Source organism: Felis catus, chromosome A1, assembly GCF_018350175.1.
Source record: "Felis catus isolate Fca126 chromosome A1, F.catus_Fca126_mat1.0, whole genome shotgun sequence".
NCBI classification, from domain to species: domain Eukaryota; kingdom Metazoa; phylum Chordata; class Mammalia; order Carnivora; family Felidae; genus Felis; species Felis catus.
The window spans coordinates 190,197,109-190,214,127 of NC_058368.1; the positions used below are offsets into that span (position 1 = coordinate 190,197,109).

General features: G+C 47.0%; 1 protein-coding gene and 1 non-coding gene across 8 annotated transcripts in view; both read right to left on the reverse strand.

Moving 5' to 3' along the window:
- Positions 1-17,019, reverse strand: part of CYFIP2 (cytoplasmic FMR1 interacting protein 2) — a 128,703-nt gene that overhangs the window by 75,768 nt on the left and 35,916 nt on the right. For all 7 annotated transcript variants that reach the window (XM_023260164.2, XM_023260157.2, XM_023260160.2 and 4 more), the window contains 8 exons: positions 16,187-16,315; positions 13,662-13,766; positions 11,437-11,528; positions 9,506-9,623; positions 7,074-7,193; positions 6,405-6,530; positions 2,613-2,779; positions 1,794-1,941 (listed from right to left, as the gene is read on the reverse strand). In XM_023260164.2, the coding sequence (XP_023115932.1) occupies positions 1,794-1,941; positions 2,613-2,779; positions 6,405-6,530; positions 7,074-7,193; positions 9,506-9,623; positions 11,437-11,528; positions 13,662-13,766; positions 16,187-16,315 (1,005 nt within the window). The remainder of the gene's footprint in view (positions 1-1,793; positions 1,942-2,612; positions 2,780-6,404; positions 6,531-7,073; positions 7,194-9,505; positions 9,624-11,436; positions 11,529-13,661; positions 13,767-16,186; positions 16,316-17,019) is intronic.
- On the reverse strand, positions 5,358-5,459 carry LOC111556943. The gene has a single exon (XR_002736637.2). It is a non-coding gene; the product is annotated as a U6 spliceosomal RNA (small nuclear RNA).

Sequence of the window (17,019 nt, forward strand, 5' to 3'; positions counted from 1 at the left end):
CCCCATCGCTGGGCAGGCCTGATCATCCCTAAGAACCGAGAAGCACTATTCTAATGATGGCCTTTGGAGTCATCAAGGAAAGGATTCATCAAGTACCATCCATGTGGAACTGACTGATCTACATCAAATTCTATTTGAAAATCCATTGCATCGATAAAGGAGGGGGAACTCTTCCCACCTGCTTCTATTTAACTCATCAGATCAGTCAGCAGCCCAGCTCTGCTAGATGCCCCTGTCTCCTGTGCTCTGAAGGCCCTAACAGAGCCCCGGGGCGGGAGTCAGGAGACCTGGGTTCTCGTCCCACCTCCGCCTGTGACTCATCTTGTGACTTAGACAAGTCACTTCCCCTCTCCGGACCTCAGTTTCCCCATCTGTAAAATAGGGAGGGCACTGGGACTAGCTTGTCTCTAAGGGCTCTTCCAGCTCTGACTTCGGGAGTCTACTGAAAATGCATCTATGCCGCCTCGTATGATTTGGTGGTGCTGGGGGTTAACTCGTGGTCACACTCCCCTCTCAGACCACCTACATAAATATTCCTCCTCTCTGTCCCTCCCTCCCTGCCTGTGTGGCCCTCTTCCTCCTTTCCAGTTTCTCTTTGGCCTTGTCTGGGTCTCCCTCACTCATGTCCTGGGACTTATGGAAACACCCATGAGGTGTGTCCTAGGCTGGAAAGGTCTGTGGTCCTTGACATTACATAGAAGTATTTGTAGAAGCTTCCCTGGGATTTCCACAACCAGCAAGATTAGTGCAAACTGGCCCGTGGGCTGTGAAGCCAAGGAAGTTACAGTGACATGGCTGAGAACCCGTCTTGGCCCATCCTTCGTCCCCGGCCCCTGCCCAGACACAGACACACACACATAGAAGGGGAGGCGGTGGGCCTCACATGGCTCATCTCAGATGATTCAGATTCAGGGTTTCAGAGCTGAGAGAGGCTGAAAGGTCATGTGAAGTGGGAGTTCCTGCAAGACCCCTGAAAGTTCAATGGACCCTTATGCTTTTTTCCAATTCCTCAAAAAGCCTACCAGGAATTGCTTATCCTTAAGTAAGTGGCAAGGATTTGACCAAGATGCCCAGATTCTTTACTTTTTTTTTTTTTTTTTTAACAAATGTATGACTACTTTGGATAAATCCCAGGTGACCTCTTGTTCAGAAGCTTTGGTTAACAACTGAATATCTCTGATTACTAGACTCTCTCTAAGGGGTCAAGGGCTTTTGATACTAGTGCATTTGAGGGGATAATACTTGTCAGTAACATGATCTCATTCAAAATTTTCGTTTAATAGAGAAGATAATTAGAGTACAGACAGGTCAAGGTGCTTGCCTAAGATCACACAGCAAGTCAGAGGCAGAACTTATAAATTCCCAAGCTAGGATGTCACTTCAGGGGAAGGGGCCAGGGTTCACTACAGAGGGACAGGATAGATGCATATAGATTCTACTTTAAATTCCTCCTACACTTTGGAACCTAAACTTCACAGGGCTAGGAGATAGCCAGTCCTGGTACTACCTCCATTTGCCAGATTAGACAACTGAGGCACAAGGAGACTGTGTAACATGCCCGAGGTCACACAGGTATCTGGGACTAGAATCCAGGTCTCCTGAATCTTAAGCTGGTAGTCCTCCCTCCTATATTAAAACAAGATGGCAGAATAAGACTAGAACAGCTGCTGGACCCTGCCCCTCCTGCCTGAGGACCACCCAGCCCCACCACCCCACAGTCCAGCCAGGATGACCTACCATGGCCTGGCTGGCCTCTGAGTCAACAGAGCTGGCCTGTGCCCAGAGCCACTTACCTGTGTGCTGGAGGGCCCCACAGCACGCCGGGGCACCTTGATGTCAAATCCACCTTTGGGGTCCTTCTCCCCTCTCAAGCACGGGTCATTAGGCGGCTCTCGGCCCCCTTCCCAGTCACAGATGGTTTTTCGAATTGCCTGGAGGACACTGGGAAGGAAGAACCAATATTCAGAGTAGGTTTTACTGGTGGGAGGAAGCCCTGCAAGCCTGTTTCTAGAGTCTGAGATGGCCCAGGAGCACTTGTCTTAGAATTCCTGCGTCTAACCACCCCAGGGTGAAGGGCTGGCTTCTCAGGCTTGAGCTACAGTCCAGAAGTCTGCACTTTAACAAGTGCCCAGGTGACTCTGAGGGCCACTGCCTAATTTTTTTTTTCTCATTACAGGGGCGTTTCACTAGTCCAGTTACATCTCTGCATGTTCAAAAGTTTAATGATAACTTATATTTGTTGCATACTTACTCCATGCTGCTGTGTGCTTAGGTCTACACACTGATTATTTCACTCTATCAACAGCCAATGAAGTAAGTTATCGTCCACATTTTACAAAGGAGGAAAATTGGGGTTCAGAGAAAGTAGGTTATTTGACTGAGTGCACACAGCTAATGGTGGATATGGGCTACAAACCCAGAGACTGAGGCTTCATTTCAAACGTCCAACTCCTAAGAAGGCCTCCTAGAATTTGCTGGAACTTGCTAGTAAGCTGTGTGTGTGTTCAGAGGCTGCTCTGGAAGCTGATTGAGACAGGAACATGCTCTGTCGTCTACACCTAGCACCCCCTGATTTTAGATGTGCTCTTGAAAAGGGCCATCTGAAGACCCACCTGATAAGGACATTCTTCTTCTTCCGCACCGCCTGCCTCAGGGGCTCACGCAGTGTCACCTGGGCAAAGTCTTGCAGGGCCGCGTAGATGGTGTTCCTGATGGCCTGGTTGAAGACGCTCTCCATCCTGCCCATGAGTACCTGCAGGCCTTTGATCATGGCAATCACCTGGCCAGGCACAGATCAAGATCAGGCTCACTGTGCTTCAGCTCACTTATCTGTCCAGTACCCTTCACCACATTGCAGGGAGGGTCCGGAAGCAAGGGGCTAGTGCTACTCAAAGTGCCCGTTCACAACCAGGTCAGAAACGTGTGCTGCATGGGAAATCAGTGCTCTGCTTTCTTCGTCAACAAAGTCCTGCTACACAGCAAAGATGTCAGCTAAATGGAACGGTGTGCTTCACGATGTAGCTGGTTTTCATTCTGGCACCAGGTCCTTATCTTCCTGCTGACTGGTGACAAATGGCAGCTTATTCACAGACCACATTTTGTGGACCACTCTGACTTCTAGAGGCCCCTCTACATACCATGCACCCACAGACTGTATCAAGTAGAACTCTTCTGACCATAAAATTTTCTATAGAATTTTTACCATCTTTGCTTTCGAAAGAACTTGGCCGGTTGCTGTGGAGTCCATAGGACTTCCTCCAGGACACAATATCTCTGTAGAAGTCTCAGGTGAGGGAAAGCCTCTGCCCTTCTGTTTACCTCCTCCCTAGACCTTTAACTCACTTATCTATCTGCAGAGGTGGGGGCGGGTTTGTGATGAGCGTATGCTGGCCTGCCTTGGAGATCTCTTCTGAGATCTGTCTGCCTGGGTTCCTGTCTTGTCCTGGCAATAACCATTCCCTCCCCATCCCGAGGAAGAGACGCATGTATTTCTACAGTTGCTCTGTCTGTTTCCCAGTGGGTAAGTTAAATGGCACGGAGGAGGAACAAGAAGTCTCAGGTGGCATTGGTTGGAAGTCACATCCCTAGTCCAGCTTCCCCAGCAACAAACCTGATCTTTTGGCCCCTATCAGCCACAAGCACTAATACCTAGATTGAGGGGAGGGGAGGGGATAGCACATGCCAAATCAGCCTCTTACCAACCACTGCACTTATCACACCCGTGATGAGTCTAACACTCATGATGTGTTAGACCTCCTCCCTCTGCACCAGGCTGTAAGTGCTGCAGGAACAGGGCCCAGCAGTGCTGTCCACACCCTGTGCCCACTGCCTGGGCGTGAGGTGGGCTGTCAGAAAAGTTTTGTTGAAAAGGAGTGAATAAAGTAATGAATGAGCTAAGAAGCTAAGATCTTTTTCCTTCCTCTAAACCTCAAAGGAATAAATAGAATATCTGACGTTAGGGAAAATGGTGAAAACAAAGTTTAGGAGGTGAGGATTTTCATTAGAATCAATACGTATGATGGTTTTGCTGGAAAGAAGCTTTGGTGTAGAGAAACAATGGGACCGAAGCCTTAAAGGAACATGATGCCATAAAAAAATCTGGGCTCTCGGCTAGAGATGTAATTAGGATTAAAATAGTGAGGCAAAAGAAGGGATAGAGAGTGAAGATATTTCAGAATAATTCCAAACACAGATGAGTGTGCAGATCTTTTAGACTTAAGAGAAAATATTTGCAATTTCGGGCTAGGCAGAGATTTCTTAGCTAGAACACAAAAATCACAAACCATAACATAATTGATAAGTTACACTTTATCAAAATGTAAAAATAGGTGCTCTTCAAAAGGTATCCCTAAAACAGTGAAAAGGCAAAGTCCCCAATGAGAAAAAATATTTACAACATATATAAGACTAGGGACTTGTAGTCCCAAACATATAAAGAATTCCCACAATTCAAGAAGAAGACAGAAACCCAGTTTAAAAAATGGGCAAAAAATTTCAGAAGACAACATTTCACAAAGGAGGATATAAGAATGGCCAATAAACACGTGAAAAGATGCTCGTTATCATCAGTCTTCAGGGAAATACAAACTAAAACCTCAATGAGATTTCACTAACCAGCCATTAGAATGACTAAAATAAATCAAATTGACAACATCAAGGACTGTGAGGGTGTGGAGTAACAGAACTCTCACGTACTGTTGGTGACGATATGGAATGGCACTTCCACTTTGGAAAACCGTGTGGCAATTCCTTAAAACGTTAAGCATAAACCTACAATACGGCCATTCCAAGAGAAATAAAAACCTATATCTACACACCTTATACTCAAATCTTTTTTTTTTTTTTAAGTTTATTCATTTTTGAGAGAGAGAGACAGAGCATGAGCAGGGGAGGGCAGAGAGGGAGAGGGAGACTCGGAATCCGAAGCAGCCTCCAGGCTCTGAGCTGTCAGCACAGAGCCCGACGTGGGGCTCGAACTCACGGACCGCGAGATCATGACCTGAGTGGAAATCGGACGCTCAACCGACTGAGTTACCCAGGTGCCCCTATATTCAAATCTTTAAAGCAACGTTTTTCATATTGGCCAAAAGGCTGGAAATGGCCCAACGTTTATCAACAGTTGAACGGGCAAACAAATCATAGTATATCCACACAATGGAATAACACTCAACAATAAAAAGGAACTACTACTGATACACAACACGATGTGGATAGGACTCAAAATTATGATGGTGAGTAACAGACCCAAACACAAAAAATTACAAACTATGAAAAATGATAGAAAATACAAATCTGTGGTGACAAAAAAAAAGTGACTGGGCACAAGGATGGCGGGAGGATAGACTGCAAATGGCACCAAGTCTTTAAGGGGAGAATTTGTGTGTCGTGCTTGTGCAGGGGCCATGCTAACCTTCTCTGTACTGTTCTAATTCTAGTACGGGTGCTGTCGAAGCCAGGACAGAAATGTTCTGTATCTTACCTTTGTGGTTCAGAGGTGTGTATACAACTGTCAAAAGTCTTTGAGTTATATACTTTAAATAGATCCAGTTTACTGCATATAAATTATGCCTCAATAAAGATGATAAAAAGAGCTATACTGTCCTCATGAAGGTACTGTATACTCTGACACAAGAACAGGGACGTTTATAAAAGGAACATTCAGAGAACAAGATGGAGCTTTCGGACATTAAAAATGTAACAGGCATGATAAAAAATACACAGGACAAAGCTGATCTTAAGGAAATAGCCCACAAAGCAGAACAAAAATAGATGATGTACAGTAAGAAAGAAAAGATAAAATCAGACACTAAATCCTGGGGGTCCAACATCTGCCATTTCATCATATCTCAGTTTCTACCTATAGTTCTTCGATCACTCATCAGTCTGGGCATTTTTCTTATCTCTTTTGGCCACTTGTCCCTGTCTCTTCTGTTGGCTTCCTTTAGCCCATTTTTCTAGTGGAGTGAATGCCTTCCTTTGGATCGTTAGGAACAGAAAAAGTTCCTTCTTTTTTCATTTATTTTATTTTTTATTTGAGAGAGAGAGCATGAGCAGGGGAAAGGGGCAAAGGGAGAGACAGAGAGAGAATCTCTCAAGCAGACTCCAGTCTCAGCATAGAGCTTGACGCGGGGCTCAATCTTATGACCCTGAGATCATGACCTGAGCCAAAATCAAGAGTCAAATGCTCAACCGACTGAGCCACCCAAGTTCCCGGAGAATGAGTTTCTAATCATTTTTGAATGGTAGCTTATGCCAGAGACGGATTCGGGCAGGAGGAGGGGGTCAGGGAAGCAAAAGCACACAAGGAGGCTGCCATGGCTACCAGGGTCGACACCAAGCAGCAGCCTTGCGGGGGGTGGGGGTGGGGGGGCCGAGGGCGGGATGCGTGCGGAGTCAGCACCCACCTCGACAAAGGCAAACTTCTCCTCGCTGGTGTAGTTGTAGCGCGTGGCTCTCTCGTACTCCTCCGCTGTGCCTGGGCAGTCCTTGTTGCAGAACTTGTCTGTGGGGTGAACCAGCTTCCAAGAGTACTGGTGGGGAGAGGAAAAACCCAAATGTCCATCAGCAGGTGAATGGAAAAGTCAGACGTGGTGTGAGCATGCAGAGGGGAATGTAATTCAGTCATAAGAGGAATGAAGTTCTGACTCATGCTATAACATGGGTCGTGGTTCTTGAAGATGTGAAGTAAGAGAAGCCAGACACAAATAACCACAGAGTATACGATTCTACTTATGGGAAACATCCAGAATAGCGAAATCTACAGAGACAGAAGACAGATTGCTTGGGGCTGTGTGGATAAGGAATGGGGGAGGGGATTGCACAGGGTTTCTTTTGGAACTGATAAAAATGTTCTGAAAATGACTGTGGCTGCACAGTTCTGTGAATATATTAAAAACCAATGAATTTTACATTTTAAATGAGTGAACTGTATTGTACGCAAATTCCATTTCAGTAAGGCTGTTAAAAAAAAAGAGTGCTCAGGGAGAGGCAGAGGCAGCCAGGAGTCCATGTGAACAGAGGTCAGTCTGCAGGGGACAGGGGAGGGCAAGCCGTCTGCCCTCAGGGACACCTACCACCTCCATGACATGGGCGCTCCACTTGGATAAAAGCTGCAGGCCCCGCAAGGCCAGGTCGAAGAGCTCACGGTATTCCTCGTCTGACTTCTGGCTGTCCAGCCCGGAGCCTGTCACCACCTGGGGAACACGGGCCGTCACCCTCACCATGTATGTGCTGGCACTTTTATACATGATTTCACTGATTCCCCCAAGAATAACACAAGGGAAGTGCTATTATTATACCCCCTTCATTTTCAGACAAGTTCTTTGTTGAAGGCCATGTGGCTTGTAAATGGTTGAGGCTTTAACCTCAGGTTGTGTGATGCCAGAGTCACCACACAGCAACTCGGGGACACGTACCTGCAAGGAGATCTTAACCATATATATGAAGCAACAACTTTGCATGAAGCAACTTTACCCTGAACACATGAGAATTTCTCTGACTTTCTATCCTATTTCACACAAAAATGCTAATCATAAACCACTAAATTAATTTCACAACTCATTAGACATGACTCGCCAATTGAAAAGCACTGAAGACAAACATCTATTTGAGTGTGACATATTCCATAATGACACATGGATGTATGCCCATGTATATGCATAGATATACGTGGATACAGGTATCTATGTTCATATACATATATACATAGTCCTCATTATTTGTGGATTCTGTATTTGTGTTTGCCTACTCACTAAAATTTATTTGTAATCTCCAAGTCAATACTTGCAGTATCTTTAACGGTCATTTGCAGATATGTGCCCAGTGGTGAAAAATCAGAAAGTCATGTTCCCAGCTGAGGTCAAAAATGGCCAGGCTCTGCCTTCTTGTTTCAGTAATCATGCCATACACAAGTGTCCTTCTCATGGTTTATTTAATGCCATGTTTTCCACATTTTTGCATTTCTGCTGATGATTTCACTATTAAAAATGCCTCCAAATTTAATGCTAATGTTCTGCCTAGTGATTCTAACTGTAAGAAGGCTATGATGTGCTTTATGGAAAAAACTCATGTTTTAGATAAGTTTTGTTGGGACATGAGTTATAGTGCTGTTGGATATGAGTTACTGTTAATGAATCAACAATACATATTAATTACATAAGGTGTCTTTAAATAGACACATATCGAAAACAAGGTTATACACGTTGATCATCTATGATATGAGGTGACCAGAGTTTCACAGGAACTTAACTCTGTACTTTGTCTAGGAGCAATGCTTCATTCAGTATTTTGCTGATCCAGTGTTTGTGCCCACTTTACAGAATATAACTACTGTGAATGATGACAATTGTCGGTATATACACATGTATAAAACATAGCTTAAAAAATAACTTGAAGCCAGATTCACTCTTAGATCACACCAAAACTTGACAGGGATGAAGGAGGCCCCAGGACTAAAATTATTCTCAGAGCTTAAGTTCAGATGATTGGCACATATGGTTAAGAAAGCCAAAGATTTGGGCTTGACCTTGGTCCATGCCTTCCTGGAGCCCTCAGAAGAATATGGGCCAGCTGTCTAATGATCACATTGTGTGCACTTGTCTGGCTGCCCTCATTTCAAATATGTTGTCCTCTGATCAAAGACATTTTCAGGGTTTGGGTTTGGAAAGCATGTGCACTTTGGCCGCCAACCACATGATGGAACCAGTGAGCAAATGTGGGATAGTGCAGAGTCATCCAGGTTCAAATCAGAAGACCTGTGTTTCTCAAACCAACATATAAATCTATTATAAGGGTATATATAGGAAGAGTCCAGGAGAATATATAAACCCCAATATTAACCATAGTTGGTTATGGTTGGTAGAATTTTACGTGATGGATTTTTCCTCTTTTGCATATCTGCATTTTTTCTGAGGTATGTGCATTGACTGTATTTCCATATTTAAAAAAAAAGAAAAGAAAATTTAACACCAGTGAACATGTAATTGGTGGGATTATAAGAGATTTTTATACTCTTCTTCTGTCCTTAATTGCATTTTCTGGTGTTACAATGATAATTTATTATTGTATAGTTTAAAAATATTTAGATAGAGCTTTGAGCATGAGTGTTCTCTTGCCATCCAGGGGGGAGATGGTTTGGATCATGTGCAGATAAACCATTACTGGGCCACTGTTATCTGCTGGGCATGATGTGTTTTCCATGCAATATACTGTTTAATCCTCTCAACGAACCTTCCCAGATACCACAACCCCCATTTTACAGATGAGGAAACTGAGGCATAGAGATTGTGCATAACTTGCTAAGGTCAGTAGCAGGACCAGAATCAAGTCCAGTTCTACCTGGCTCTAAACTCCATGTTCTTGGCCACTGTGCCTTTTTGCCTCGGAAATGTATCCCCTCACCCCTGCTCCCCATCATCCCTGTGATCACTCCCTCCCTGGCTGGTCCTTACTCCTTCACACCCTGAGCCCCCACAGGCCTCCAACCCACCAGCCAGAGTGAGCTCACCTCACTGTTGCTGTAGCGAGCGAGTTCGGAGATGAAGCGGATGTGGTCATCCCGGATCTGAACCATCTGCTCGCAGATGTTGTACTGGGGGCTGATGCTGCTCTGGGTACATGTCCACCTGGGCAGAAAATCACAGGGTTGGAGCAGGTTCTGGCCTTAGGTGCCTCAGTGGGACAGGCTCCTTCCACTGACTGGTTACACCTGGTGTTCAGCCAAATGTGTCTGGCCTCCCTGGGTGGACCCAAGAGGCCTCCCAGCCACCAGCAAGAGAGCCTGCCACAGGCTGAGTGGAATAGTCTTCTTCCTCCTCTAAGACCCAATCACAGGCTTTTCCAGATACCTGGTGTCCACGGTACTTACCAGTTATATGAGTGAGGAGCCTCTCTAGGGTTACATAGAACTGGAAACTGAGCAAAGAAAAGGCAAGGTGGGGGGTGTCCCCAAACCTGCCTACTGACTGTCAGCACTGATATCTTGGGGTTGAAGCTGTGTGGAAGGGCCACTGGGGGTGGGCCTGGGGAAACCTAAAGGGACTGCCTTCTTTTTCGGCAGTGACCTGGCAACACGGAAGGACTCCACGAAAGGGACAACATGATCACTCTGAGAGGGGTATTGCTGGCATGCTCTGCCCCTCCCCCTCACCCCCCCCCCCCCCTTCTTGTTCTCCTTGCCTCTCTTCTTTCTCCTCAACTCTTTGGAAAGATACCATTGGGAAAACCATCCTAGAATGGAGAGGAAACCAATGAATGGAAGTCTTCACTCTCCTTCTCCAAGAGAAAAAAGACAGCCCCCTCCACCCTGTTCTGTCATCTGGTGCTGGGTGACCCAGGAGGCAGACTAAGCCCAGGCACCAAACGAGGCAGATAAACATTTTGGGGAAAATGTAATATCTCAGAAGGATCTCTGAAGTGGCCCTGATAAGAATGCTTGGACTGGTGACAGATTTCCCCACATTTACACTTCGACATGACTCATATTTTGGGTTATTTTTGTACAGGGATGGGGACACGACCTCTCAAACCTCCGACACCCCACTGTGGCCACGTCACCACTCCCAGCCAACTTCAGGTGGTCGAGAATCCATGTAGGAAACATGAGGAAATGAGCGCAGCCTTCTCAATTCCGTGATTTTCCTAGAAAACCTCCTCACATACTAGCAGCCAGCAGGTTACGAAGAGACTAACCGGCTTCCTTGATGAGACTCCTTCACAGTGGCTCAAGGCTGGTGGGGTTCAGGGATACTCCATTTATATATTTTTCAGACACAAGCCCTCACTTTTGACTAAAGGACAGTCAGCTCCTCTCTGTATGAATGGTCATATTCATTCAGCTTTGGGAAAGATGCAGACAGAAGAAACCTTCCTAACAGCCCCAGAGTGGCCAAGGCTGTAGCTGGATGTCCCCCACCTTCCAGGAGTCATTGACACCCCAGATCCCAGCACAGGTCACCTAGAATGGTGGTTTATAAAACAGTCTAAGGTGAGGCTGTCAACCCATTTCATAGGGGGAACTATCTAAACCATATACTCAATGACATACTTACTGCATGGACTCAAATCTGAGGAGAGAACCAAGGTGATGAAAAAGACCACCATCCTGCTCCACCCGACCACTGAGGGCCAGCCAGTACCCCCTTCTCAAGGGAAGGAAGGCTCCTGCTTTCCCACTCTGAGAGGCACGGGTCACGGCTGGGACAGAGAAGGGGCGTGGCTGTGCTCTGAGCACTTTTGAACCCTGGCAGCAAAGGTCAGATACAAAAGGGCTCAGAGCACCCTCCGCTGTTCCCTTCCGGCCGGCCAGGTGCCAGTGTTCCGATGGAATCCACCTGCCCAGGGCTCTGGGGAGGGGGGAGGGGCTGAAGTGGCCCCTCGGCCCCCTGCCCGGGCTGGGCGTCCTCGCGGGAGCCAAGAGACATTATGGCAGGCACTCACTTGGACTTGTTCTCTTCATAGTGAGCACTGGTCTTAATGTATCTGGCCAGCTCTATCTGCATGTCGCCGAAAAGGGGCACCACCTGCAGCTGCTGCAAAGGAAGCAAACACAAGGCGTGAGATGCTGAGGGCAGAGCCGGGCGGCCGCCCTCCACAGGGGAAAGCAGGCTTCCGTGCACCTCTGGGCTGACCCCTAGTTTCTGCTTCTGATAATGCTACTGTGTAACCTCAGAACCAGAAAGAGTCCCAGACAGCGTTCAAGTCCTCCCCTGCCTCCAACCAACCTGTGTTCCAGCAAGTGTGCCCAGAGAGGCAAAGTGATTTGTCCAAGGTCACACAGCAAGAAGAATGGACGAAGGATGAGGACCAGAAGGCCTGCCTCCCAGGGCAGGGTTCGTTCTGCTCTAATTTCTCTGGGTTAGTGGTTAGTGGATTCTTGCTGCTGTAAACTCTGGGCCAGGAGTGGATACCTGGATGCCGCTGGCTAGGTGTGGCCTTCCTGAGAAACTCTACAATGTGAAGCAATTGAAACCATAACACCGAACACTAAAGGGCAGACAAGTCCTAACTGAAGACCAAGACAAATGGAGAGGAGGCTGGTATTTACTGTTAGCTTCTATGCAGTCAAGCACTTCAAGACCAGAAGATCTTTAGGACAGTGGTAGATACGTGTCATACTGCATTTGTCAAAACACACAGAATGTACAACCCCATGAGTGATTCCTAATGTAAACTAAGGACTTTGGTGATAATGATGTGTCAGGGTATGTTCACTGACTGTAAAAGTATGTATCTTTGGTGGGGATTGTGATACTGGGCGAGGCTGTACATGGCGGGGGTCAGGGGGTAAACAGGAAAACTCTGCACTTTCTGCTCAATCTTGCTGTGAGCCCAAATTGCTCTAAAACCTAGTCAATTAAACAAAACAACAACAAAAAACAGTATCTCAATCCACACAAATACTGTGTGAGGTCGGTACTATTATCATTCCCATGTCAAAGACAACAAAACTGAGGTTTAGACAGCTGAAGTGATTTTCACACAAAGTCAAACCAACTTGAAGTCAAGGAGCCAAGATTGTAATCCAGGGCTGTGACTCACCTATGTAATTCCCACCAAATCCCAAGGGGAACCCTAGAAAGTAGATACCCTTGGCATTCATATTGTCCAGGCTGATGAACTCCATTTCAGAAAGGCTTAGTGACTTTCACAGAATCATCCAGCTATCAGGTGGCAGGGCCAGACTAAAACCCAGGCCTGACTATGGCAAAGCTGTATGCCTCAACCCCACCCCTATCTCATTCACGCTGACTCAGGGCAGAGGTGGGTTCTGCATGGTCTCCGTGATAAGCCCTGTCTTCGTTTGGTGCAGCTCCAGAGCAAAGTGAAAGTTCCAGCCTTGAAAAGAAGCAAAGCCACAGGATGCCTATTGGTGGTTTACTTCCCCCTTAACTTAGAAGAGTCAGTGGGATCCAGGCTAGTGTCTCCCATGCCACACTTTTGAGGGGTTCTGCTTTTAATGTAAACCAGGATTTTCCATATCTGACCCCTGAGGCTCCACTGCACGCCTGAAGTGCCCAATGCTAGAATGAACCAACACTGTGGAATTCAATCCCAAAGCAGGAAATCCCTTCATGAAAACCCCAAAGGCTTAATTTAACCCCAAGGTTTTATTTAAAAGAAAAAATTGGGGCCAGAAGATCAAACCCTGGAGGCATTGCAAAGGTCTGAGTGTATAATGGCCGATGATGAGGCACTATGCCCAGAGGCAGGGGCAAGCTGAGGGAGCCCCCCGGGGCCAGAAGAGGCTGTGATTTTGCAAATGTGGATCAATTTAAAATCCAGTCTTTAATCCTCCTGCCTCTGTGAGCTCTAATATATACAGAAAATGAAAGCAGGCACTATCTTCTGGGATACACCTCTTTGTTGAGATAGCAAGGGATTTCAGGAAAGAGAAAAAGCCACCTGCAGAAAGAACTGTAAGGCCCCCCAGGCGAACCCCAGCCAAATCCTGAGACTGGGAGCATGTCTGACTTTAACGGGCCAGGCTTCCATAGTGAGTGCCTTCTCCGGGCAGCTGGAGGCCTGATCACTCTATCCTCCTCCTCCTCTTGGAGTCTGTAGAGCTTGTGTCTCAATCAACAAGCCCCGCTGCTTGCTGGCCGATTTCATTCTTTTCCCCAGAAAGACCACCCTTCAGTCCAGCCCCAGCCTTAGGTTCTGACCTTAAAGAACTTATCAATTTTGCTGAGGTTGATTCTCTTCTTGGCATCCAGTTTGTAAATGTTACTGACATTTCCATCCATCAGGTAGAGACCAAAACCCATTACCTAGAGTGAGAAGGGGCAGAGCACAGAAGCCCATCACAACCATTGGAAAAGTTAAAAAAAAAAAAAAAAAAAAAAAAAAAGGAGGCGTGCACATATGTACATCATGTAGTGACACATTCTATCTCAAAACCCACGTGTCTTCACATAAAGAAAGGAGACATAAATCTAATTTCAACCCCAGATTTTATTTCTACGAAGAAACTCAGACTGCCTTTAGTATCTCATTACGGTGGCCACTTGTTGAGTCCTTACCGTGGGCCAGAGTCTGTGAATAGGGCTTCACCAGGTATTCTCCTTAATTCTGACAACAATCATGAATCAAGTTTACACAACAACCTTATTCTACAGATGAGGCGCTGGAGACACAGAGAGGTTAGCCAGCTTGCTGAGGTCACATAGCTAATAAGTCGCAGAGACAGGGTCTGAACCCAGATCTGACAACATTTACACATTCAGATCCTTCCTGAAGGAAAGAGCTGAGCCAGTCTGTTCCTGCATCCCTGGGGTCTGGCACATCACAGGTACTTGTGAATACCTCCTCAGTGTTGGATGAACATTCAGCTATTCACTTCTCTCCTCAAAGAAGCTAAAACAACGCACAGATCGCCAGGGAGCCACTGGCGACTTCCCTGCCTGACAGTGCTCTATGAGCAGGTTGGCAGGTTGACTCTGGATATGCCTGTCCCTCTAATAGCTCTCGAACGCTGACATGTTCTGCTCCTTTTGTCAAATGCACAGCGAGGCTGAAGGGGGCCTGAACGAAGAGGCTGAAAGCAGCTTCCGTGGGGAAGTCACATCTGACACGTAAGGGACTGGACTGGAGGACCATTAAGGTCGCATCCCCCTTAGTCCTATCCTGTCCCCATGCTCTGCAGGGTGTGTGCCAGACTTTTCCCTGTCAGGGGAGTGGCACCCCTGGTGGCATCTGAGTTCACTATCACAAACTGCAGAGCTGGGAAAAAGGCAGAGAGCTGAGGGCAAGAAGGCTGGGAAGCAGAGGTGTGGAGGAACTAAAAGTGATTAAAAGTCAGTCAGTGATGGGGGTGTCTGGGTGGCTCAGTTGGTTAAGTGGCTCTTGATTTCAGCTCGGGTCAGGATCTCACGATCTATGAGTTCGAGCCCCTCATCGGGCTCTGTGCTGACAGCATGGAGCCTGCTTGGGATTCTCTCTCCCTCTCTCTCCCCCCCCCCCCAAAAAAAAAAAAAAAGCCAACGAGAGAAAACAAGGGCTTGAGAATCTGATGGCAGCATCTAGGAGGGCTTTTCGGGGGAGGGGGGAGACTGGGATTTAGTGCCCCAGGGTGTGGCAGCAGCTATTTGGGGAAGAGCTATGGGGGTGAGAGGCCACTAGGCTCTGGGTGAGTTGCTGGACCTCTGATTATGCAGAGGAAGCCGGAGTGAACAAGTCACTGAGCCATACTGTCCTGCAAACCTCATTGAGGTGCTATGGGGATGGAGAGAAGGGAACCCCCACAGGGCTGGCATTAGAATAGCGAGGGTGGCCTGGAGGAGAGGAGGAAAAATAAAGCCAGCAGGAGATCAATGAATGGGAGACTCTGGGGAAGACAGAATCAAAAGGACCGTGCAGCGTGTATAAGAACATGGGGAAGGTGGCTCATCTCAGTGCTATCTCTGCCGAGAGAGATCAGGAACAACCCAAGTAGCCAGAGGTGGACTGATGGCTAAAGAAATGCAAGCACATCCAGAGCACATTATTTAGCGGCTGTGCAATATTCCAGACACATTTAATGAAATGGGACGCAAATTATACATGCACATAACTTATGCATATTGCAGATGTTGAAAACATGTCGAGCATAGAAAAAATTAGAAGGAAATACATCAAAACGCTAAAAGTAGTACCTCTGGATGGAAAGACTGTGAGAGATTAACATTTTTTGTGCTTTTCTATACATTCCAGATTTTCTACAATAGATAGTACTTGATAAATTAAAAACGAAACTTGCAAACTGACGGAACAAATGTGATCATTTTGGCGAAATACAGCAAAAGCTTGAAGATTTTGCTTTCCTTTTGAGTAGGCAATTTCTCCTCCAGGACGTCTGACTTGGCAAGAGTACGTACACAAAAGCTGTGCTGTAAGAGTGTTCCGTGCCGTTTAGCAAACAAATATCTAACGACAGGGGATTTGTTTAATAACAATGTCCACCTACCATGGGACACGCAACAGCCATTAAAAATTACACTGCAGAAATATCCATAACCACATCTGGAAAGATGTATGTGACATATTAAAGGAAATAAGGCAGGTTACGAAAAATTATGTGCAGTAAGATCTGTATCAGCATTTAATTAAGAAAAAAGAATAAATGTTTTTTTAAAAAATGATTTTAAGTAAGAAGGAAGTGAAGGGGCAAGCTCCGGCCCTGGGGGTGGGGGTGGGGTGACCGCAGCTGTACCTTGAGGAGCATGTGCTTCTCACTGGGGGTCAGATACATCTTGTTCTCATAGTAATCCACGCAGATGTTGACAATGTCTGCCAGCAGCTCCTCGTAGCCTGGGATCACTTCCAGTTGCTGATGGAGACACTGAACAGCAGCGCCCCCCTCTGGTTAGCCCCTCTCCTGCTTCCTCCCACCCACACCGCCCCCCTGACCATCCCAGGTGGAGGGAGCCTGCATCTTCTGCAAATCCCCCCTTCTGCCCCCCATCATGCGCCCCGCCCGTGACAGGTCAGAGCTCCCATGTGAATCTCCCACAGCAAGGAACTTGCCCCTGCCCTGGGTCCTCCATTGTATTTCCTGGCAGTTGTGACAGTTAGAAAGTACTTTCTTGAGCTGAGCTGAAAAGCAGTTCAGCTTTCCAGCAACAGGTCTGCGGTGATCCAGGCTTAGTTTTGAGGGTGTGGACTTAGTCACGACATCTCAGATGATGACAGAAAGACCCAGCCCAGGGGAGGAGAGGGGGACCAGCAGGTGTGCCCCTCCCGGCAGGACACAGCAGTACAAAAGCATTTCCCACAAGAGAAGAGTCTGAGGTCTTTGTCTCAGGCTCTTTCTCTCCAAAGACGTAACCTGGCCCCCCCTGTGGGGATGCCGTGGGCAGCACTGCTGGTGCCCCTCCCAGACAACCTGGGGCTGAGACGTGGGGTTGAGTCTCGGGAAAGAAACATGGAGCCTCAACCCTGACAGCCTTCTGCAGTCAACCGGGAGCAGGAAGGGCCCAGTGAAGCCAGTAGCATCCCTGAGACAGATGTGAGCCTGAAAACACTTCCAAGATGGACGGCCCCTCT